Here is a 26,392-nt window from a genome sequence, read left to right as displayed (position 1 = left end):
CAGATTCAGGAAGGTCAGGGATTTGCTGTGTTGGCATTAACAGTAAAGGAGTCAAAATAAGATGGAGGCAGTTTGATGTGTGCTTAGTGTGTCTGCAGACTCATTATTGATCAGTATCATGTTTTCAGGAAATGAGCTTTGTTTTGGTCGATTGAGCTCTGCGGTCTTGCTTGGGAACCTTGACAAGCTCAAAGATCATGATGTGTTGTGTGGGTGAAAAGAGAATTTAAATAGACCTGAAATATTATGATATTTCTATATTTGTATTTGTTTAAAGGCAAAAGTGAGATCTAAATGTAAATGTGAATTTTGCCATTGTTTTGAAGCACACCAACACATTCATACTAAAAGCCATAAAACTCCCATTTTGATTTCATGGGGACTTTAAAGGTGATGGAGAACTGGGTGATAATGGAGGATAAAGACAGCAGTCTGGTTGAGGAAGGATGATGTGATCTTGACAGGGACATGGGTCATCTGGTGAGTTAAGACAGCTGGTGACGTCCACTTTATGAGTCAGAGCTGATGGGACAGACGTGGCCAAATATAGTTACAGGTCTGAAATGCAGGGCCACTCAAACCTCACATATCTCAAAACCTTCAGACCATCTAAACCCTCAGGAGAATCATTGGCTGGGGTTGATGTATGACCATTATAGCTATCAAAGGACATTCATTCTTTTATTTTCTTTTTTAAACAAGCAGCTGTATGGACTCCTTAGAAGAAATGAATTTATTTGAAAAATGTAATACTTATATATTTAATATAATACCAAATAAAATTGTACTCACTAAACCATGTGTATTTTCCATTGAATACTGTGGGTTTTTAATACTGTAAAAATATTTAATAACGCCCAAACAAACAGTTTCATTTGTCTCATCTGTTGACGTCACAAATATATGTATACTTTCGCAGCTTTGGATGTAACATCTCACCGGCCATGTTTGTCTCCTATTTGATGTTTTTTTTTTCATTCTTATTTTACAGTAAGCACAAACAAGCAGTACAAGAGGACAGGTGTACAGTTATCTGTGAGCTCCATCCGTCTCCCATAATAAAACATCAGTCATGAGAAAACAGAAGTCAGTATGAGACGGATTATCAGAGGAGGTCAAGGAAAGGACAAACGTCAGGTATGAAAACATCACACTGCCATACAGTGATGTCTTACATTCCGACAGACTTTCAACAGCAGAGACAAGAAAATGTCTATGTATCAGCATATAGAATACAGTACAGTACAATAGTATTGTAAAATGCTCCTATTTATCATATTTATTTATTCAGATTAAATTGAATATTATTATAACATTTGTTAAAAACATTTGTGTAGTTTATTGCACCAGTGCTGGATGGCACATGAGCATCATTTGAGATAAAATAAGACACTGGTCTTTAAGAGCAATCCAGGAACTGTTCTAGCTAACATTTAAATGATATAGCAGTACATCTGTTGAGATTACATACAAACACAACAGATCAAGAGAAACACTCTCCTAAATGCTTTGTGCAGTTTGGTAAATCCTAATTAAAATCTGAAGGAACTGATACAAATATTTTACACGTAAACTAAATCGGACTTTGTTTGTGCATGACCTGTTAAAAAAAATAATTTACATGAGGCCCATATGAAGTCACTGTATCTTGTACTACAGTAAGTAAAATATTTATGGAAATGCTGCAATTCATCACTCGACAAACTTTTCATCAATCATAAAAAAAGCGTTTTATAGTTTTACTTATTGAAGTTCATGTAAAATATTTTTGCTACTCCTTGAGTAAATTTAATTTGAGCTTATTGTGCAAAAAAACACTTTGCTGACTGCAAAATAAAATATTAAAAACAAACATTATCTGGTTATTCTATTTTATAAATTTAAGATTAAACATTTGCTTCAGTGTAGCTGGTGTAGTCAGCTCCTGAGGGAAGCTGGACTGTTGTCGAGTTACTTTGAAACTACAATCAACTTAAGTTATAAAGTAGTTTCCTCAGTACGGGTAGATATAATATTTCCCATTTATCACCAACAGCCCCAAATACCCTGAATAAAGAACAAATTTATTGAACAAACACATTCTCTGTCTTTTTTAATGTTTTGTATTACATTTTTCTTTTACATTTGAACATTACAACAATTTTCGTCCCTCATTCTGTTCCTTCCGTTTGTTTAACTATTATTACGTGACTGGATCTTTAAGAGGCTTCAGTGTTTAGCATGTGCGCCTCTGACCACCAGACTACACCAAATAAAACAGAATTCATAAAACAAAACAGTTTACATCCGCAGCAGGAAAAAAGACACATTTACATCAGAATATACATATAAGATCATTAACATTAAAAATCTGCATTTTATATACGCGTTTGACCTAAACCAGCAATAAACGTCAAAGAAATCAAAACAGCAGCTCAGGTTTCAGGTCAACTTTTTTTGTCTTCAACTGGCTGTATATTAAAATACGTCAATATTTAAGATAAAACGTTGGCTATATCCTTGAAATGAAATCTGAGCACGCCAGTAATAGATTGCTTTTCGTTTGGCCTCCTCTCAACCTGCATTCCGGACGCCAGCGGCAGAAAAATAAAAGCAACATTCACTGAACAATTTTTCATACATCAAATTTCCGTAAGGTCACTCGTGACAGCTAGCATGTGCAAAGAGAAAACCGTCGTTCTTTAGTACACAGTGCATAGCTTTCTCTGTACACTCCATCTGCACGTTTGCTCTCCGAATAAATTATATCTCACAGGTCTGAGGTATGATTCATAAAAATGCTCGCTTTCTTCAGCCAAAAAAAAAGCAATAAACTGCTTTGTTCACGTAGTCCACAATAAGTTCCAAAATCAAGAGGAATTTCCTCTGTTAGACAACATTAACAACAACAGACAACATAGTAAGATTTTTTTCTTCTCAGGAGTATAAAAGTGTCAGAATGTGCAGAACACAGAAAAATGTCAAGTCCTTTTGTTGCTCACTACACACAGTGTGCTTTGGATGGGAGTTTTGTTCTTTCTGAAACTCCACGGTAAATGAAAACAGATGCAGCTCAAATAATCTAAAGTTCATGGGAATATGCTGGTTTTACACCTGTGAAATGATTCAGATTGTTTAAAGTAGTTGAAAAATCTATGTTTTGCCACCAAAATGTCAGTTTCTTGCACCCTGCGATGTATTTGTTGGAAACACCGTCAGAAAAATATGCCTAAACTGAATATTTGCAGTGAAGTATGTTTACATTTAAATTTCTCTTATATTTCAAGCCACAATGTTTTCATTTGAAAAAAAATGTTACGGTATACTTTTTTCTTCCTAAATGACAACAACAACACAGATAGATAGATAGATATATATATATAAAAAGGACCATAAAAATATTGGAGTCCTCTCCCTCTGTATTGCCCAAAAATAGGTCATTATGATCAACAATGAGACTTCACAAGAATTAAAAACAGCTACTAAGATTACGTTGTATTCTTTTTGAATGGCGCGGCGTGGTGTCTTTAAGTGGGGTCTGTCCATGAAAAATACAGCGTTAAACTTCGATTCTCACATCAACTGGCACTAAAACTGTGACTAAAAACAACTTCTGACTTAAGCCCAAAACTAACTTGAAACGTAATCAATGCTAAAAAGCATATTTCTTAATTAAAAGCCAAATTTAAAAAAGCAGACGGAAATAAAAATGGGAGGAGTCCTGCAGTGATAGGAGGGCGGGGTTATGGTTACAGCAGTTGTGATGTGTTCTGAGATGTTTTTCTTCTCCCCTTTATTTGGTTCCACCCCCCTCGCCCTTTCACCAATCAGAACCTGTAGTGCTTGAAGTCTTATTACATCAACTGTACACGAGCCAATCAGAGACTCTGGCCACTGTCTGCAGATGATATCTGGTGAATCAGAGATGACATGTTAGGAAACAGAAAACTACAAACACTAAACCATCACTGATATTATGAACAGCAAAAATATCTGCATTTAAGTGTTTCAGGTAAATCCGTGGGCCACAAGTGAAACAAATTCAATAAAAGACACAATACCTCCAATGAGATGGCGCTGTATCTCTGGTGAGCTTTCAGTGGTATCCATTTGTAAATGCTGTTGCAATCAAAGGGCCCTGAAAACACAGAGATAACATGTAAGACATTTGATGAACAGAATCATTCAAGCAGCGTAAAAACGGCGGTTCTACACATTGACAGATTAACATAACAGAACAATTCACACTTTACTCTTCGATGAACAGTCATTGAGAGCCATTATTCACTTGTGCATAAAATCAAAAAGTCCACTTTAAAAGAGAACATTTATTCAAGAATAATGCTGATGAAAGTGCCAATGAAATCTGTGTCCCATATAATTTCATTGAGAGAGAGAGAGAGAGAGAGAGAGAGAGAGAGGGAGAGAGAGGGAGAGAGAGAGAGAGAGAGAGAGAGAGAGAGAGAGAGAGAGAGAGAGAGAGAAGTGAGAGACGGGAGAATCAGAGAGAGATAGAGAGGGAGAAGAGAGAGAGAGAAGAGAGAGAGGAAAGAGAAGAGAGAGAGAGAGAGAGAGAGAGAGACAGAGAGAGAGAGAGAGAGAAGAGAGAGAGAGAGACAAAAACAATCATGTTTTGGATGCCACTACCCAGAATGAAGTTTGATGCTTTGACCTTAACAGCTGCATTTTGGTTTTAAAAGCCTTCGTAGACACGGCATTTACTGAAAAATAATAAATGTAGTATTTACTAAAGAAAAATGAAATTTAATGACTTTTCTAGGCCTACTTATAAAATCATATTATACCTTTAGGCCCAGTGTGGACAAATGTACGTACAACAGAAATAAAACTATGGCCCACAAGCCATGTCAAAGCAACTTGAAATCATTCAAAAGTAAAGAAAATAAAGCCGATGAAAAAGCACTGGGCTTGATCCTTCCTCCGTGAAGCTGATCAGCGCTAAATAAATAAATCCTGACCATTGTCCGATGCCGTTTGGGAACTCGCAAACCCACATGGCTGATTTAGAGGGCAAACGGCAAACTGTCAACAAGCCTTTCTGAGAAACACGGCCGCTTATCGGGCCTGTCATCGGCCTATTGTGTGCATGGCAGGAGCGGATCTGTCTAATCCATACGAATAAATCAAAGTCAGTCTAACCCGGCACGATAGAGGACAGGAAGGAAAGGCTTTCGGGAGTTTATATTGGCTTTTCTTCCACGTTTCCTCAATTAAGGTTCGTGGGTTTTGAAACTTTATTTCATATGAGACGTGTGTTGATACTACAAGACAAGTTTAAGAAAGAGAGAGAGGGAGAGGGGGGGTTCCAGTAGGAGGTAAACTGATGACACGTGTCAGTGAAATAAATGGAGACGAGCATTTTAGTTCTGCGTCATTTCCTGTGTTAATGTTCTGCACTGAGACATCGAGAGCTAAACACACATCTATCAGTCCAGCTGAACTAACTCGCGCTAAATTTAGAATTAATCGCACGGCACAAAACGGCACTCGCTCAGAACTGCGCTAATGTGGGTGAATAAAGTTATGAATTTGTGCGGTGACAGGTTTTTATTTAGATGCCAGGAGGCAGCAATGAAGTAGAAAAGATCCGAGTTTTTGCTCATTTCTGTTTCCAGACAGCAGTTAATATCCCTGCCATCAATGAAGTGCTTTGTGAAAATGTATGCAAAAAATGAGCAACAGTGAGAACCATAAACTATTCTTTTACATTTAAAACATGTTAATGCTCATTCATGGGTTTTTGATGAGTCTGATTCTCTAATTAACACCATATAAACATACAGAAGACGAGAACAGGAGGAGTTCACTGCAAACACAAGCATAAATTAAAATTTGTGCTTTTTCGCGGGAACAGGCTGAATAATTTAATTTCAATTTGGCATCTCACTATAAATGCTTTCTTCTTCAAATTGAGATCTGCGCCCACACCGAGCTGCAACCTGACGTCCGTGACATCTGCAAACACAATCCGTGAGCTCCCCGCCAAAAGCCAATTAAAGCAACTTTTGTGCAACGCAAGGCTTTTGTTTGGAGATGGTGTCAGAGCATCTGCTAGTTACAGCGACATCTGATTTTGACAATTTGCTCATTTCCAAGCGTGGAAGCTTTTCACTTCCTCGAAACTGTTTGTGACGCTTTTATTCCCCAAACAAAACATCGGTGACAAGCAAGCTGTCAGTCTAACTAAGGTTCGTGACTCGATGGATTTCCGAACGGAACTAATTCCTCTGGTGTTCATTATCAAGACTTCAGTTCTGAATTGATGCGCTGACAATCAAGCGTTTGATGGGGGTAAACAAACAGCCAATCAGATTCTGACTTTTCACCTGGAGGAAAATAATTAAAATTTGAGGAGGAGGAAACAGAACTGTTATGTCTCTGTATTTAGGGATGTCCTGACTGTTTTAGAAGAGGCAGAGGGCGATTAAGAGAGCGTTACTCACCGCAATACTGTGATTGAACCCGGAGGCCGGCTGGGGGCTGGCTGCGCTGATGTAATTTCCCACAGCTGAGTCCTGACTGCTGGGGCCGTACAGGTCTGCCACGGGTCCCGGACTGTTGGCACCGGGGAAACCTAATGGCCGAGGAGGATTAACACCTGTACAGGACACACACACACCACAATTCTGATCAACTTTATGCCGCTAAAGCTACAAAATTATTCTAGTGGGAAGAATTATGTGAAAATATATGACAAAGGGCATTATATTATGGCCATTTAAAAAAAATTATAATTGTTTTCAAAGGTGCTGTGTGTAATTTTTAGAGGATCTATTGACAGAAATGTAATATAATACACATAACTATGTCTTCAGAGGTGTATAAAGACCTTACATAATGAAGCGTTATGTTTTTATCACCTTAGAATGAGCTATTGCTATCTACATACACTGCGGGTCCCCTGACATGGAATTCACCATGTTGTTTCTACAGGACAAACCATGTTGTTTCTACAGTAGCCCTAAATGGACAAACTGCTCTACAGAGCACATTTGGTAAATGCGTTATCTCCTTCAGCAAAGAAGCGAAAATGTGATGACATGTTTGTCCTGTGAGAGCCACTGTAGTGTTTCAAAAGGGAGGGGGGAGTGAGCCGTTCACGCTAGATGCCGCTAAATTTCATACATTATGAAATTTAATACAATTAAAATTTAAAATAAAAAATGATGAAAAAACACTTAATGTGACAGGGTATAAAGCTATATAACATTTTCATCCACACATGACACATTTATCACCGTTCATTTTTTATTGTTGGTCTAGTAAGTATGAGACAGACATTTATGTTTGCGATGCATCTTAAAACACTTTTAAACACGTGTTGAGACACCTGCCGTCTGGTTTTAAATGCAAAAACACGTCATTAAACTGAATAATTAAACTGCATTAAACTGCTCTGATGGAAGAGTGGAACAGGGAATCCAGACTTTTCTACTGTGTGGAGAGATGTACAGTATAGAGACTGTAAGCATGCATTCGACAAAAAACCCTCACGACTGTTTACTTCAGAATGACAGAATACAGCTTGAGAAATGAGACATGACTACAACAGGTATATAAACCAGGAGAAAGTAAAGCATGTGCCACAAAGTTCATTCACAAAATCATAAGTGGTCAGACTACAGAAAACTCAGTCAAAACAGCTAGTAACACGTAAACATTTTGTTTAGGTACGCACATATTTTGTTGTAAAATAAATATTTTGTTAAATACTGCCATGTTGTCAATTACGTTATATAGATTGTGTCAAATTAGTAAGAATAGATGGCACTAACTAACTCTCCAGAAAAGCCCAATGCGTCTTATCTCAGTCCTGCGGCTTACTGCGCTTTCACAAGCGTTTTGTGTTTGTACTGTAATCTTTATTCCGTATAATTGCTGGATTCTGTTGAGGTGAGTGCTGTCCTCTCTCTGCCAGAAAAAGGATTTATGCTTCAAATTAAACCCCGGGGCTAAACCGTTACTGCTATTAGCTTTAATAGCTAAACATGACTTACATTTATTGGCTTTGACTGGTAGCTTAGCAGCAGCCATGCTAATTAAACCCGCCGGCCCGCGATTACGCCATGTGTTTTTAAGACGCAGGTGACTCATCTGCCCCGCTTCGGCTCCCAGCGCTCGGTTTTAATCGATGTCACCCTTCACATCCGGCGGCGAGATAACAAACTGCTTTGCTGGGATGGTGATGCAGACGTTCTGCTTTTCTCAGAGCGCACGCAAAACTACACACCGATATCGTCAGCATCGACCTCTGAAAGACTGTAACTAATGTACAGGAGGATTTCAGATCCTCATAACAGAGCTTTCTCTATACACGGAAAGCAATATTAAGGTCATATATTGCTGTGAACGGATAGATGAGCTTCAGCTTTCAAAGGCAACACAAAAGAGAAAACTGAGGGATGTTTTTTGGTTTGTCTGGTTCAAGTTAATATCTAGAACCATCAGACAAAGAAAAGACCGCTGTTGGAAAAGTGGAACGCCAATAACAACAAAACCTCCAGCAAATCAATATTTGATCTTATGAACTCGCAGACGGATGAATAGTGCACAAAACATCTAAAGAGAAAATGTCCACTGCTAAATGTATTTTACGGATCTTAAAATCAACACAAAATGGTGTTTACTTCTCACCTAAATAAGTCAATTTGCAGAAGCAGGATATTCGATGTGGAAAAAAAGTCTGTGACTTGATTTTATTCGAGGAGAACTGACTGGATCATAAAAAGCGGTCTCTAAACTATTAGCAAGCGAGGAGTTGAAAAATAAGAGGGCTTGGTGACATCAGCCTGAAATGAAAGTTGGTTTAAAGTTATTACGTTTTGATTATAGATACAATAAAGAAGAAAACAACGTGCATCTATGAATTGTAAGAGCAGGAGCTCGATTTCATCCATACTTTCTAGTAATACTAATAAGGCGTGCAAGTTCTCGGCGGAAGTATCAGCATGAGTTAACCTCATGTCCAATCTATGAGATCATTGGTGTACAGCGGAAGACTACAGACATTCTCTTGTTGCCTGCCAAATGAAATGAGGCGAGAGAAGTAGGACAGAAGGAGCCAAAACCCAAAGATCCCCAACACCTGGCCTGACTCGAGCCATATCACCACAGTGATTACAAGAGTACCACACATGAGTGCCATAATGCATGACTTTAGAGAGAGAGAGAGACTTGACTCTCCTCCGTTCTCCACATATTCAAACAGTTACTGGAGGGATTCAAGTCTATTTTTCTCCAGTAAGGGTGTGATACGACAAGCATCTCAGAATCAACACGTAGTATGAAGAGACATGCAAATTATGCATGCACATCTTAAGTTTGGATAATACAGAGACCAGATTAAAATACCCGGTCCAGGTCTGGTCCTTTCTACATTTGTTTCATTTGCTGAAATTGAATATTTCACATTAAAGTGATCAGCATGCATCATGCGGAAGTGATTTTATTGCAACATGAGTGGATGCACAAAAAATGAAATAGATGGTCCTACTGTACAGCATGCAATGTGCTGGTTTTGTTTGAAAAAAAATGTTCTTACTTATAGTGATAAGGGGTGTATCATAACAAGTCTAAAAGTGCGCAATACACACCTGAGCTCTTAAAGTGGTCCGGGCTTGGGTGGTGCTGGGAGGGCGAGTTGCAGGTGGAGGTGACGTGCTCGCTTTGAAGCATCTGGCCCGTATGGGGCCCCAGGGTGGCATAGTCGGCAAAGGAGCAGGGAGCGGCCCGCTGGTCACCAGGCCCAGAGTAAAAGCCGTAGTCGGGGAACCCTGAGAGATAGAGGGGACGCCATCATTGAGGGGACAGGTGTTTGTATGATGTGCGTATACTCTAACAGAAATGCAGGAGGAAATGGGTGAACACAGAAATGAGGTGAGACTCCATCTTGGAAGGATGGATTTAAGGGCAGACACCAATCACCCTAAAAACATTTTAAGTTCATTTTAGAGTAAATCTGTGTATTGTCATACAATAGTTATAGAATACAATGATTTACAGTATAATGACAAATAACATTTATAGCATGTGGGGTTGCTATCTACATGGCATTGAACGTATTCATCCCCCTTTTGCACTAGCAGACAATTCAATCAAGGAAAGCCAAGATCCGCCACACGGCCTTTTCATCTTCCATCTCCCCTGCTGAATGTTTGCTTTTCATCGGGGTCTGGGACCTGCAGGAGCGGCCTGAAGACTCGCTGAACATCACAGCGCTGATGACGCCCTCAACAGCTGCCAAGAGTAATCTGAAGCTCTAAGTAGTTTCTCTGTCATCAAGTGCTACAGCTTCCCCTCGCCGTCTATGGTTTGGGGGCAAAACGCCTGCCTGTCAGATTACGCTCAATGCCTGAGCAATGGCTCGGCTCCAATACTGCCGGCTTACTGTAATTTGTGACTTGATGAATCAAAGATATGTGCTGCTGTACTGATTCTATTTACATCTCTGTATAAACTAGAACATTGTGGGTTCTTTAGATAGAATCTGCAAATATTTTTAGTTTCTTTAACACAATGATTTTACTGAAAATAAGCAGAATGGATTTTGCATGTTGCTAAAATGTGCTAAATGAAGATGCATGGCAGAGAAAAACCCACTGTTACGTAAAATCCATGTACAAGGGCGCTCAGTCATCTTTGTAGAAATTGAGCTACAATCTGCAACATTTAAAAATTTTTATGACATAAAAAAATCTGTGTTTAAACTGTCGCCTTACCTTAACCAAATTCACAAGAGTAAAGTTATAATAAAATAAAATTTATATATAAAACAATAAAAAGTTACATTTTAAAAATAATAAAAAATTATTGATTTAAGGGAAAATATGCAGAATCAATTTTGCATGTTGCTAAAATGTGCTACAGATGTTGCTAGTACTTTAAACAGTGCGTCACTGTTTAAAACGGTTTCCTTAACCCAACTAACAAGAGTTAAGTTATAATAAAATCAAAATTATATATTACATTTATATATAAAATATTATAAACCCTAACCTTATTGCATAATAACGTTAAACTTATAATAATATATTCAATTATATATTAAAAATATATATAACATAAAAAAGTCAAATATAAAAAATTACATAAAATATAATTATAATAAATATATATTATTAAAATTTGAGCTGTCGGGTACGAAGACTGTCTCCTAACCTTAACCCGATTTACAAAGTTAAAGTTATAATAATATATAATATAATATTTAGTTAAAAATCTATAAAATAATAAAAATATTTAAAATATATCAAATAAAAAAATAATATAACTTTTTATTTGAGCTGTCGTGTACGATTTAGCAGGAAATGTCAGTCTGACGTGAACACACGTAAAGAAAAGTATATAAAGTAACCTGAAATTTTGTTTTATACATGGATGATGAAATAGAGGCAAACGTTTTCACACAGTGAGGTCATTCCGGGTCACTTAAAGCAAACTAACCATTTATTTTGAAGAATCTTACAGTAACTTAAGTCTTTTGGTCCTTTATATCTCTTCTCACTCCACCTGCTCTGTTGTTCAAGCCTAAACTGACTTTCACGCTTCATCTCAACTTTCAGCCCTCCGCTTACAGTCAACAAACAACAACACAACAGCAAAACAAAGGCCGGGCACCCTTTTCCGTCCTAATCCATTTCATTCGGCGTGCATTCTAATCGCCAGTCGCCCTTGAATTTCAAAGTGGCTTTTGTGCTTGCCGCTAATTAGACAAGCTTCCGCTGTCTGTTCTGCACTCTCTAATTAGATCTTTAACAACAAACAACAGTCAACCTCTGCGAAAGCTCCTCCATTTGTTAAACGGCCGAGCGGGGCGCAGGCTGGCGAACGCCGGCACCCCTCCCGCACCGGAACCTCGCCGTGTGCATTCCACGAGTGGGGAGATGGCCAGAACGCCACAATGGCAGCTTCCTGTTCCATCTGCCTAATTCCGCCGATTACAGGATACCGGGAGCGACGGTACACAAAGCAGACATTCACACACACAACGGATGTACACAGGCGCTTTGTTTACGCTGACATGGACAATTAGCCCTCAGCTGCACAAGGCGCTCAGTCGGGAAGGTCTTATCTAATAAAGGCAAGGAAAATTACCTTTATTGTTCAGGTAGATTGCCTCTAATGATAGTGCCATCAGTGTAAAAGGATATGAATAAAATGAGGCAGAAAAGAGCTCTCCAGTCAGATGGCAAGACGGCAGAAGCAGCCATCTGGGAGCGAGCCGTCGCCTGATTATCTTCCCCTGCTCATTTTCTTTTCAGAGCGTACAAATGATTTACTTTCACTTGAGCAAAGGTGAGAAACGGAGAGGGCAACGTTTCTCTGACATCAAAGTTGGAGAAATAATAGCTTTCCTCTGATTTTTCTAAAACAACAGCCGAACACGTTTTCTTCGGGAGGCGGCGGGCCTCTCATCGGGGGGCTGGGATGATGCGGTCGTCTTGCGCAGAAATGCGTTTTGTCGCCATGCTGCAATATGTGTGCAAATTAGCAGCTCGCTAATGAACACCAATCAAACGCTGTGTTTTAGTAGTACAGACATCTGCTGTAACATTTCATCAATAATACTATTCCACCAAAGCTCAGAGCTCTCGGAGCTGAAACTGAAGATCTTTACTGCAAACTGGGAACAAAGGAAACAAAAAGCAATCGCTGAGGTTTGATAGTGTGTCACATAGGTACACTGGGTTTTAATGGGATAGTTCACTCAAAAATAAAAAAGGATTCATCATTGATCATTGACTTTTTTCTGTGAAAGACAAAAGATGATATTTTGAAAAATGTCTCAGTGGTTTGTGTCCATACAGTGGAAGTCAATGGGGTCAATGTTGTTTGGTTACTAACATTCTTCAAAATATCTTCTTTTGTGTTCTGAAGAAGAAAGAAAGTCATACAGGTTTGGAATGGCATGAGGCTGAATAAATGATAAAGGAATTTTCATTTTAGAGTGAACTATCAGCGAACCTTAATGAACTTATGTACTGTAAATAAATGAGTATGAGCAATTTTGTTTAATTTAACTAACTTCTATATCACAGCAGTCTTGCATTTACTCTTATGACTTGAATGATGTTGCAATAGTGTCAACATCTGTCTAAATGCCATAGAAACCATAAACACAAACTCCCTAAACCGGGTGCAGAACTACAGTGTAAAGTGCATGTGTTAAATGAGAAAGAGAGCAGTGTGGGAGAACCAGCGGAAGACTCGCCTCAGCTCCCAGTTACAGTATTACACTCGATCGTATCTTCAGCCCAATTATTAATATTCCAGCTATCAGCGCGAAACAAAAGAGCCCTTCTTCCATTTGTTTCTCTTTTTTCTTCCTCTCGCTAGTCTAATTGGATGTAATTACTCATCTGCAAAACAAATGAGTGGGTCGGCGTTGCCGTGACGACCGGATCAGCGGGCCCAGCAGTGCGAATCGTTCGCCGAGCCTCATTTCTGGCGATAATTATCCTTCTCCCCCCTCTTTCGCACTCCCGGCCTCACCATCTCTCTCCCGAAGAACAGGGCGGCTGGGGGGGCTCGTAGAGTCACGGCTGTTGCGTGCACGCCGTCATCAACACTGCTTCCTGTGAGTGGATAACAGCTCACCACTTTAGATGACAGACCTGACCTCAAACTGCCTCTCTCTCTCTCCAACGCTAAACACACGTCAAACTCTATCTAAGAGCCTTCGATCACATTCACAATAAAACAGACCAGTGTCTCTCTTTTTACACAGCCGAGCTGTTCAAGCGATCAGCGATGAGTGTCACACACGGCGAAATCCCCGGTGGCCATCAGAACGAGCCACTTGATGGCGGATGTCAGTAAGTCCTTCATATTGGCCCTCGAATTAGCTTTGAATTTCAGAGCTGCTGTAATTAGCCTCTCCATTTCCACCTACGTCAATTTAAAAATGAGAAAAAGCCCCAGCCGTGCCCGGAGTCAGCTTTCACTTTCCATTTAAAACAGTCCATTCTGACTGAGCGGCTGCCTAATTAACATCACTAGACCTCTTTTTTTCGGTAAGTGCCGACATTTAATAAATAATACATATTTAATGTCTTGTCATTTTGGTGCTCAGAAAGGCTTCGCTAATGAATTTTAACACATGATTTATTCCGGCATTTTTTGGTGTGCGCTCAGGTCCCCGTGCTCAGTTTTCAAATTCAAGACGGAAGATCTAAATTAGTGACGGCTCAGTCACAATGCTTTCCACGGAGCTTGTGATATGTAGATGCGCACAACAGGAAAAAGCCTGGGAAGTGCTGTGTGTACGTGCCGTGAGATCCGACATTTTGGTTTCACGGGGGTCTGAACCGGATCTAATCCCAAAAAGGTAGCACTTAGCGACAGGGATGGGCATTTTAGATGCACTGTTTGTCTTATTTTGCTGGAGGCCTGGGGGATTTTAATCACATGCCGTCCAGGGGGAACACGGGCAGTGAGGGACCGGAGCCCACAGGGGCCGTAGAGCCAGTTTAATCTCACATCCTCTACCAGAGCCAAGACGGCACTCTGCGGAGAGGCTTTTTAAGGCTCACAGAGCTTGTTGGGATGAAATGGATAATGATCTCAGATAATGTGAGGTATTTTGCCAAACAGGAGTATCTTCATGCCCAGGCAGGCGGGCAGGTGGCCCACGGCAGCCGAGCAGAACGTAACACAGCTTTGGTCTCATCTGCTCCCTCAAATCTAACCAATGAACCTGTTTGGGGGAGCCGGGCGAGGAGAATGCTTTAGAAAGAACATCACTTCCTGAAAAACATACCGTGTTTAACATATTCCTGGTTGTTAATTATAACAAACAAAATTGACCCTGTTCAGCGTTTTGTTTCGCAGCGCTAATAATAATGACGGGAAAAACGAAGAGCAGCAGATTTCATAGGACACTGGGGTTAAATGCAGCAACTGTCATCCATTGAAAAAAATCCTGACACAGGACTGATTATTCAAGAGAGCGCAGCAATGTTGAACCTTCAACATACTTCCACAATCCACCGGGGTATGAGAAACTGCCTCCACTGCACTCCATCTGCTGAGCAAACTCATCACTTTCCACTGATCTGTTAGCGCTTCACGACAACTACCAACTCACCAGGGAGAGAGAAGATAAAGACCAGACGAAAGACAGAAATAGTAGATGGGGGGGATGGAGGAGATGAGAAAGCTAAGCAACCAAGACTGGTGAGGAGAACCAAAAGCGAGAGAGACTTTCCCGCTGGAATGATCACGGGCGGATCGATCCACACACAGCAACCTCTAGAAAAACATGCATCCCATGATCCTCTGAGAGAGCATCTCTGAAAGGCACACAGAGATCTGGAGGGAGATGTCTCAGCATAGCGGGAAAGGACAGACAGGCTTGTGCACCTGGGTGATCAGCCTCCAGAAGGCTGCGAGACTCCCGTGGAGGAGGCCCCTGCGGAGCCAGCGCTCTCTCTCCCGTCTCTCTGTCAGGCCCGGAGAGAATACCACAGATATTTCAGAGCATCACTGAAACTCTCTATGACACAGAACGCAGCAGTGAAAAGGGCATGGGGGACAAATTCAAATGAGGATTGAGTGTATTTAATCACCACGACATATAAGTGCGGTCTTACTTGGTCCAATACTCTTAAACAAAAATATGAATGTTTACGAGTACTAAAATCATTTAAGTTTAGCGAGTTCACCGAGTGCCCATGTTAATGTATATTTCAAACAGTGCATCGTCCAAGTACCAACACAAGTGAGGAAAGTAAAGACACAGACAAAGAGATGACAGTTTAGGGACACTTGACTCAAATGTTTTATCTGATCTGAAGGCGTATGCTTAACTGTTTGAAATGATTTGGATCGACAAAATCGAATATATAATATAATACATATGAACATATCGTTGCTGTCCTTCTGAAACCTTACATGTCCCAATTCGCTGTTTTTTAGGAAATGGAACTGTGTTGTTAAAGTTGAGAAGCACTTTTTAATACTTTTTATTGGTTAGATATTTGCAAAACCCACTGATAAACATCACAAAATATGGAGATACAAGGTTTCAGAAGGACAGCAGCGATATACATTTTTATTGAAACAAAACTTTTTATTGTTTTTGAAATTAATGACTTGGAATAAGTAATGAAGAAATGCAGCCAATAAGAAGCCATCATAGATGGAAACTCTTATAATACCTTATAATTATATTACAAATAAGTAAGGGATAATGTACAGGCAGCCGGATGTTATCGCAGAAATAAGCCCCGACAGTGTGATCACCCGACGTGGCGCGGAGGGTCTTGTATCACACTGAAGGGGCTTATTTCACGATAACAGCCGGCTGCTTGTACATTATCCCGCTTATTACACGGCTACTTGCCACATGAGAAAAAAATAGACATGAAATGTGAATTTGAAATATTTTATTAGCTCATTTTTACCGTAAGCAGACCTTCCGTGAGGAAAAGCCGTTTTTCTTTCGGTTTTAAGGTAAGAAACGACGTTCAAATGTCACGAACAGGCAATTTGGTTGAATCATTTGTAAATTTAAAGGGGTGTCCAATTTCTCTTAGCTGTTGTTGATGTTCAAATCAACAAAACAAACACACCCCTACCCCCATCTTTCGCTTTCGTCAGCGCTGTGCACCTTACTGCCGATTGGCTACAAGGTTGTTTTGGTACTCGGCCGACTTGTCTAAACAAGCATAATTAGGAAATCGCTGATCCCGCCTTTAATGTCATATATGTTATTAAAAGACATATTTACATTTAATTTGTCAAAAAAAAAGTCAAAACGATTTGCTGCATCCAGGTTACCGTGTGTTATTCGTTTTGAGAGGTTGTTATCTGGGAATAACGAACCTGCAAATGTTGCGACTGGCCAATCAGAATCAAGCATTCCAACGAGCCGTGTAAGAAACTTCAACATGATATTGTTTTGATTTCCTTTTGTTTTTTAGTCCCATTGTTACATCTGTGTCCATTCACTGCATACACTCTTGTTTTGTAGTACAAATATCAAAAAATTCTTGAACAACGATACATGTACTTGACAAGTGACCCAAGATATTAAATCTTGGTTTCTGAAACATAAAAATGAAGTATGTCTACGCTTAAAACATAAACTTAAATTTAGTACTGAATAAAGAGGTAAAACTCATTTTTAAACATTACTACTGTAAAACGAGACAAAAATACTAAGTAGTTGATTTTTTGCAGTGCAGTTTTGATGAGTTGTGGAAATAATAATAACGAACAGGTGGTCTAAACCTTTGACCAGCGGTGTACAGTATATCCAGATCCAAGTGAATGATGATGAGGTGAGTGAATGAATGAAAAGACAGATGATAAGTAAACACCATGACAATAGAATAACACTATTAAAGCCGAGTGTGTGTGTATTTGAGGAGTGTTTGGCTGGGGAGGGCAGTGGCTACTCAGAACACAGGCGGTAAGACGGTTTATCTGGCCCTGTGTTCTGTGGGTACGCCATGTAGCCGCATCTTCCCCTGGTCGCCCTACCTGAGCCTCGCGCTGCCGCCACAGCTGCCGCCGCCGCCACGGGTCCGTACGCCGTCGCTGGGAAACCTGAAGAGAAGAATAGGATGATTAACTGATGCTCTTCATCTCAATCACATTTACAAGCGCACGAGCGTAAAACAGCTCCGTTCAGACTGCAGCAACACGCACAGGGGACAAGCTACATCATCGCTCAAATAATTACATATAAATCAAAAGAACTCAAATATAATTACTCAAATGAAACCGTTTAGAGCGGCTGGCGAGACGTGTCTATTGAGCTAACAGGCCTACAGGACTCGGATGTACTCTCTCTCTCTCTCTCTCTCTCAACGTCGTAATTACACAAAGCACAAGAACACGTTGACCATTGTGAAGATTGTTTCTCTCATGTAGGCTGTGAAGTTTCAGACTGCTGTGAGATGCCAAAACCCTTTTATTGTACTTCTCTAAATGCGAGATGGACGGCGCAGAATTATGGGTATTTATAAAAGCTGTCACTCCACCGGGAGGACAAATGTACCTGTTTGCCTGAACGGCACAAGAGGATGAAGAAAGCACATGATTTAATGCACGTGATGACAGCGCCTGTCCACGTGTTAGAGAGCAGATGGAGACGCATCAGTATGACATTACATCAGTCTGATCATTTGTACGGTGGACATATGACGTGAAGGCACAGGGATGCTTGACCGGCCAGCGATGACGGCCTTTTAAGGGGGGGGAATCTGGATGATTCTCTATAGCAGAGCTGAGAGCAGAGGATTGTGGGATTAATTGCTTGTAACTGAGTGCCTATTATCTCAGTGAGAAGCATCGGAGGACATGTGGATCTCTTTAAGGTCCATAATGGCAGGTAGTAATGACTGTGTGTGTGTGTGTGCATGAGCACATTAAACTTTGTGAGCGCTCATTTAAAAGCACGGCTTATGCAAGCACAGACTACCCCTCCCGTACGGCTCATCTCTTCTTGTGTGTTTATGAAAATGCATCAGTTGAGAGTCAATTATTTCTACACAACTAAATGCTGAACTCCACAAAAGACTAACGCAAACTCGGCTGAATGACATTGCGATTCATGCCACGCGATTTGTTGGCGTTAAACTGCGAGTGCTGAAGAATCTCCATATTTAACGACAGAGGTAAGTTCACAATGTTCAAACAATATAATCAAACATAATCATCATCATTGTAAAAGCCAATTAAAGAAATCCACCAGGCCAGCGCATCAACGGCACTATTATTCCATAACAAACATAATTACAGCCCCGGCACTTTAATGAAGGCGTGTATCTGCGTTTGACAGCTGCTCATCAGAGCAGTGAAGATATGAAAAGAGGTCTGGAGGGCATCAAGCGCCACTTGGACCGCCACATAAACAGCTTTGCAGAGATAACACCATAAAAAGATGTTGCTAGGTAACAAAATTAATTTTAAATAACCAGCCAAAATATATCTTATTCGCCGTAAAATTGCCTTCATTATTTTATTTTTAAAAATTGTTTTTGTTCCAATTAATTATTTGGCTGTTCTCTTGCATATTTGCATCATACATGTGTCACTGTGAAACATCTGTCACAAAAACATGAAGACAGTCATTTTGTTTTCCATATTTTTTATGTTGGTGTCTGAAAGCAAGAACTGGTTTACGTGAGCCTGTCCATAGTTCTGAAGAAGAAAAACAGGGTGAAATACAAATCAAAGTCAGTCATCAACAAATGTTGCATAATGCTCATTATAGTAAAAATAAATGCAGCTATTCCCTTAAAACACCTTGTCTCACATTCTTCTTTCTTCTTCAACAACGTGAATTCTTGAATGTAAATAGCTTTCACTTTTTGCCACCAAAATAAAAGGAACAAAATCATAACTGGTGTTTATGTTGCACATTGATGCTGTTGATTGTGTTTCAAGCTGTAATTCTTAACTGTTGTCTCTCTATCGCCATCTCTGTTTAAAGCATAACAATGCAGTTTTTACTTTTTATTTTAACCAGGAATGAAGTCAAATGATGTCAAATTGACACAAAATCAAACTCTAGTCTAGTACACTAGTAACCTAGTAGAAAAACGTCTTGTAAATTCTAGCAAACATCTTTCAGTGTAACAGCCAGTAAAACAAGACTAAAGAAAAAGGGAAAAGGGGTAAACAGGTCCTGATGAATGAGTGTTAATCCCAAACCTCTGTGGCCTCTCTAGTTTAAATTACGCATGTCATGTCATTTCCTGTTCCTTTCCTCAGTTCATTAATCTCTTCACAAAACACAAATCAGTATGCTAATGCTAATGCTAATGTCGGTCACGCATCCCTGCCTCTCTTTCTCTTCGCTCGCTGTTGCCGAGCAGAAGTGTCCTTCACCGGAGGAGTCATTGGTACTTCTGTTTTTCCCCATCCCTTTACTCTGCACCGTATCTTCCATCTCCCAGTGGTCTCTTCCTCCTCCGAAGTTAGCGCTGGAACAAAGTTCTTGCGAAAGATTAACTTTGGAGGATTAGGCGGGATAATTTTTAGATCTCTGAGGCTCATTGTTTTGTGTTTCCGCCATGAGAGGCTGCTTGAGAGAGGCGCTGCAGCATTAAATCAATTTCATGGGCTTTTCATTACGGAGGCGATAACGCCAATATTTAGCATTCGGTTTTATGGCGTTATTTGAATCTGCTCCAGCGAACGGGCTGATGGGGGAGAAAAAGCCTGCTGAGAGCACAAGGACACCGTGCTCTCCCCGCTGCTGTCAGAGCCTCCAGGGCAACGTAAAACCTCACACGTGGACCCCGAGGGAACACGGAGGGATTGGAGATGCTCTGCTCTGTGATAAAAGAGAGAGAGGAACCTGGACCGGAGGAAAGTGATGAATCCAACCTGAGGAACATCAAGAGCTGGAGATGACGGGCTTATAGTTTAACAGATCTGAGAAAACAAAATGAATGGAAGAATCATTTCATGATATAAAATGTGTCTTTCTTTCCTTTCACAGCAATGCAAGCTTGCCAAATTTAGCATCTACGTGAGAAAAACATCAACAAATTTCTTTGCTTCCTATTTGCAACAAAACACACACACACCTGCGAGGAATATCACGCATATGACTCTATGCCCAGGTGTCTCTAAATCAAACCACGATCACTCTTCATAGGTGAAAGGTTTTGCCCAAAATGAAACCATTTGCGGCACTGGATCTTCATCGTGAAAGTCTTCTGCCGTTTGATTAGGGGACGAAAAGTCATTTCACCCAGCAGATTAAAGGGCTCAATCTTTTTTTAGCCCTTTCATACACCATTAACCATAACTATGAAGGTGGGAGTAGAAATCTCCAGAAAGATCCCAGGACATCGCAAAACCCTTCAAACGCCATCATCGGCCACACCGTAATGACAGATGATTTTACGAGCAGAGGGACGGCATGACCGCGCAACCCAAACACAAGTGTGATCTGATCAGAGAACCTCATCACGCTGAATCTGGAGAAACAGTTCGGTTTTAAGCACGTATGCGCTGTGAATCACCCGTGTTAGCACGTGTCTAATCGAGAGATGAATCTTACACCTTTGAAGCAGATGTCACGGAGGTGACAGCCGTTACCTAATGCACATCAAATCATAAAACAAAACCATCTCTCCGTGTCCTGCCTAAGATCGAACCGTCGTGTGTCAAAGAGCGATCAAGCAGGCCGAACTTTGTTGTCAAAAATAAATCATTCCGGCCAGCCACAAAAGAGTCGAAGCGCTTGGCCTGTTTCTAATGCAAGTCTTTTCAGGCTGATGGTTTTTGACGACCTCTCCGGCCATCTGTAGGTGAACATTTTAGATGCGTGCAAAGTATAGATGAGACTGCTTGCTATTGATGAGAAACATCTGCATGAAAACACAACATGATAAGAAATGAAATATGATACAAGTGTTCTTCTATGCAATATTTTACTATTTTAAATGCATGCATGACCCACATGTGAACGACAAACAATTTATTTTTTAAAAACAGCTTACACAAACCGCAAATGTAAAAGACAATCTGAAATAAAAAATCTTGTTAACATTATAATAAATAGTTTACAAATGTTAAAATTCAGTTTAATCTGAGTCTGATTAATAATGTAAAATAAATAAAAACTGCCAAACCATCTACTAAGATAAAAATATTTTCTCTGTGAAAAAAAACGTATCAGACATATATTTAGAATGCCTAATGATTTTCCTGAACTCCAGTTGGCGACACATACGGGCGTAAGCATCTCAGAGCATCAGAAGGAATGACTCCGCCCTCTTAATGAGCAGCCTATCATGTTAGCCAGAAGCACTTAGCATTCATTAGCTCGTCCACCTCTTTATTACTCAAGTAAACACTTTGTTAACTTGTTATGCATTTTAATGGCCTTCACCAAACGCTCACGACGAACCTTTGGGCACTGCAAAACCGCCAACACATCAAGACAGCTCGGAAATATCTGTAAGACATTGACTCTTGTGCAGATTTAAGGTTTGTGGGTTACACAAGAACATGTGAAAAGCTTTCATGGTGACAGAGAGAGAGAGTGTCTGTTTTAGAGCAAATAAAATCCCATTCAGTTTCTCCAAAGAAAAAAATACAGTGGACTGACCGTAGTGATAATTTAACTTAAACTAAATTACTTACTAACTAAAATTCAATTAAATAGCCTGATTCTGACAAATTAATATTTAGGAATGAACTGCCTATGAGGAAAATAAATGGAAAGTATAATTCTGGAACTCAGGTTACGGAAAAGTGAGATAAACTGAATTCTGCTTTCAGGTCCTCCTGAGACATGATCACCATTAAAAGCGGGAACAATTCACATTAACCTTGTTCTTTTGTACCTCCTACGGTAAAAAGACAACTCTGCTAGCACTCGATGAAAAGCTAGGAATGCTTATTAGATCTGTAAATGTGTGTTTTTGAGCGAGTCACAATTATGTGTGTGTGCATAAAGAAATACCAATGCTAGACTTGAAATGCAACGCACAGGTGAAATGAGAAAAAAATGAGATGAAGAGAATAAAAATGCAACGGCTCTTCAAGACTCTCCTTCCAGATGGCTGATTTCCATAATGACGAGAGAGAGATAGAGAAAAAGAGAGAGATCACCAGGCTTTCTCAGTGGCTTCATTCATGCTCTCAGAAGGATTCTAATTGACTTTAAGTGTGTGAGAGAGAGAATTACTGACATCAGGATCTGTGTGCGTTTCACTGCTGTCCTGTTGAGCAAGCGTGCACGCACCCAAACAAACACACACACACACACACACACACACACACACACACACACACATGTCTGGTTTACAAACTGTATATTTTATCCCCTAACCCAACCCCTAAACCTAAAGATCGTAGAAAACGTTTTGCATTTTTTGATTTTTAAAAAATATTGTTCTGTACAATTTATAAGCTTTTTATATCAATTTTGGTCCCCACAGTGACACGAGTCCCCATGTGTTGGTGTGCATTCAGGTTTAGGTCCCCACCGGGATATACAAACATGTCCAAACACATCAACAATTCTCTCTCACACACAACCTTACATGAATTAGTCCTGTCAATGTAGTATGACCATAGACTGTATACAACATGGACGAAGTGTCCGTGAAGTCACCCGTAGGTTTCTGAGGAGCTGTTTAGTGGGCGGAGCCAGCCGTCGCCATCTTAGCAGCGCGTCACTCCCGGATAATGGAAAAAGGGCAAAGAGGCAGGACGTGGCTGAAGCTGAGGCGCCTGGTTGCTGAAACCACTTGTCACTCAAGTGGCTAATTTTTACCCTCCACCACACACACAAACACTCTGATAAAAACAGATGACCAAAAAATTAAGTAGAGGATATTAACTCTAAACGGATCCCACACAGTGCTCTGTGGTCGCTTTGCACAAAAAGGTCGTTTGTGTGATTTGTCCTTCCTCTCTGTGTATTAATTCATAAATAAGTGCACAGTCGGAACATGATGAAGAAAAAATAAACATCAATCAAGCACACGTACACACACAGAGAGAAAAGCCATTACAGAAATGTGTGCTGCTGTAAGATATTTCCCATCATGCCTTATCAGCTGTGCTCATGATATCAGCAGGCAGGTGGCCGTCAGCAACGACTCACCTTCACGTCTCTAGCACACATGCAAACACACACACACACACACAAACCAGACGAATCTGATGCACTTTGCGTTCACAAACCGAGAACCAATCAGGGACAGTTATAGATATACAGTAACGGTATAAATGTTCTCACCTGGAAACTGATAACTGTAACTCGGAGAAAATCCTGTGTATCCTCGACCGTACGTTGCCACGATGTTTGGATAACCTACAGACACACACACAAACAACATCATCAACATCAGCCCCGTGGGGTAAAATCTGTGTATCTGACCCGATCAATAGTGCTCTAATCTGGAGCAAGGCCAGAACGAAGCGTGTATACGTACCCTCACACCGTAGTGAGCATCAGTGTTTTAATAACAGGATGAATATTACAACAGGATGTTTTCAAGCACATGAGCAGCTCAAATAAAGAGGCAACTTCAGGGAATTTCAGTGCCATCTGTTTCTCTACTGCGGTGAGAGAGACAGTGATGTACTGATGGTGTTATTCTTGGCCTTATTTGATCACTTTTTCTCTTTAATTTACATTGCTGAATTAATTTAACGTTGTTTTTCGCAAACAAGAGCGTGAAGCAGCAGTCACCGTCGTTGTCATAAATCACAACACACACAGATTTAAGACGACGCTCTAAACATGACTGTGCAAAGCCTGCATGTGTGTTGTTTACGGGTTTTATGAAGTTGTCATGTGGCACTCCATATTCTTTTGACAGCACCGGACCCCATTGACGCTATTGTATGGACACAAACCAATGCAAGTGAATGGGGTCCAGCTAACAACATTTTTCTAAATATCTACTTTTGTTTTCTTCGGAAGAAAGAAAGTCATACAAGTTTGAAATGACAGGGGGGTGAGTAAATGATGACAGAATTTTTATTTATGGGTGAACTATCACATTAAGAATAAATGAGACAAACGTTAAAGAGATAAGATGAGAACAAAAGAGAAGAGAAGAGATGCAAAAAAATGAGATGAGTCCAAATGAGACAAAAGAGTAATAAAAAAAAGAGACAAGACTAAATTAGATAATGCAAGAAGATGAAAGCAGAACAAATGAAATGAAAAGAGACGATATGAGATGCAACAAGAAAAATGAGATGAGACCCAAAGAGTCTAAATAAGGTGATTCAAGGAGATGAGACGAGAAGAGACCAAATGAGATAAGAAGAGTCAAGAAAAAAACCAGAAAAGAACTGATAAGAGCCAAGATGAGACCCAAAGAAAAAATGAGATGAGACCAAAAGAGTTCAAATGAGGTGATACAAGGAGATGAGACAAGAAAATAATTAGATCACACAAAGAGGTGATGATAACAGAAGAGAACTGATAAGGGAGTCCAAAATAGACAATACAAGGAGACAAAATGAGCTGATACAAGGGGAAGATGATAAGAGAAAAAATGATTGAGAAGAGATAAGATGAGACACAAAGAAAAAATAAGATGAGACCATACAAAGAGCTGAGACAATAAGAGACCAAATGAGATGAGAAGAGACGTAAGAACATTAAAGAAATGAAAGCGACAAGATGAGATACAAAGAAAAATAAGTTGAGACCTGACACAATAACAGAAGATGAGACAAGAAGAGACCAAATGAGATGAGACGAGACAACAAAAAGATAATGCAAGGAGATTAGAACATAAAAAAGATGAGACGAGACCAAAAAACCCCAAATGAGACAACACAAGGAAATAAGAAGAGATGAGATTTCTGTATCCTATTGCATTGTGGGAAAAATTCAGTGTCCTCCCTTGGTTCTGCCGTCTCTCTGTCTCCCTGATTTGCATTATTAATGTTCAGGCTAATATACCTATTTTATGCCTCAACAGCTCAGATTCACTTTAAAATCAATTATACATCTGCGGCAGCTGAAGTGAGCGCCGGTTCAAATGTGTATTAATCTCAGCAAACATACACGCGGCTCCCGACTATAAAGATAAATGACACGATTAGCTGCGGTAAACAAAAGCGAGAACGCACCGGCTTTAATGAGATTCGGCATATAAGAAACGTACAGTTCCTTAAATAATGAGCCCCGATCTGCTTTTTTTCATATGCAAATTATACAAAGTTCTGTCTGGTCGTCCCGTTCGGTGCGGTTTCATTTAGATAAGATGCGAGTTAATATTTTCACATGAGTGCTTCATGCTCTCATTCCCTCTCTCTCGCTTGTTCCTCCTCTCCTCCACAGCAGTAATCCATGAGAATGTCTAGAAAGTGCACGGCTTGTTAAAAGTTGAGGATGAGGGAAGAGCGAGGAGAGACCAAATGATACTCGCCCGATCTCATGGTCAAAATGTCTGAGACACAACAGAGCAAAAAAGAGAGACGGCAAAAAACTATTTGCATAATATATCATGTATAGTTCATTTTGTAATATTAGTATGTAATATGAAAATATAATTAGTCATGTTTTAATAAATAAATGAATGGTGCTGATGGTTTGGTCTCATTCAGTCGTGTTGTCATTAGCGGGTGCAGAGGTCAGGCAGACCTTCATTTTCCTCTTCATTTGAGCCATTAATACAGACATTTATCTGCTCGTCAGGTCTGCAGCACCTACACTGAACTAAACCATTCAGACGGTCAGGTGAACAGTCACTGTGTCTGCGTGACACTCACTCAACATGCCCATGCCCAGCATGAAGGCGTCCATGGTGTACGGAAGACTTCTCGCCCTGCCCCTCGTGCCAGGGGGAAACATCACTTCCTTCGGCTGGGCCTTCTTACATTCTACCTGTGGACCAAAGGAGAGAGAGAGAGAGAGAGAGGGAGAGAGGGAGAGAGAGAGAGGGAAAGA

General features: G+C 40.2%; 1 protein-coding gene across 2 annotated transcripts in view; it reads right to left on the bottom strand.

Annotated features, from left to right (window-relative positions):
• Positions 1-2,049: 2,049 nt before the first annotated feature.
• msi2a (musashi RNA-binding protein 2a) overlaps positions 2,050-26,392 on the bottom strand; it is a 134,133-nt gene continuing 109,790 nt past the window's right edge. For both annotated transcript variants that reach the window (XM_057320809.1, XM_057320808.1), the window contains 7 exons: positions 26,215-26,329; positions 23,717-23,791; positions 17,485-17,550; positions 9,594-9,773; positions 6,444-6,598; positions 4,041-4,117; positions 2,050-3,890 (listed from right to left, as the gene is read on the bottom strand). In XM_057320809.1, the coding sequence (XP_057176792.1) occupies positions 4,076-4,117; positions 6,444-6,598; positions 9,594-9,773; positions 17,485-17,550; positions 23,717-23,791; positions 26,215-26,329 (633 nt within the window). In that variant the 3' untranslated portion in view covers positions 2,050-3,890; positions 4,041-4,075. The remainder of the gene's footprint in view (positions 3,891-4,040; positions 4,118-6,443; positions 6,599-9,593; positions 9,774-17,484; positions 17,551-23,716; positions 23,792-26,214; positions 26,330-26,392) is intronic.

The sequence above is a fragment of the Triplophysa rosa genome, linkage group LG22, assembly GCF_024868665.1.
Source record: "Triplophysa rosa linkage group LG22, Trosa_1v2, whole genome shotgun sequence".
Lineage (NCBI taxonomy): Eukaryota > Metazoa > Chordata > Actinopteri > Cypriniformes > Nemacheilidae > Triplophysa > Triplophysa rosa.
This window is presented reverse-complemented; position numbering and strand designations above follow the sequence as displayed.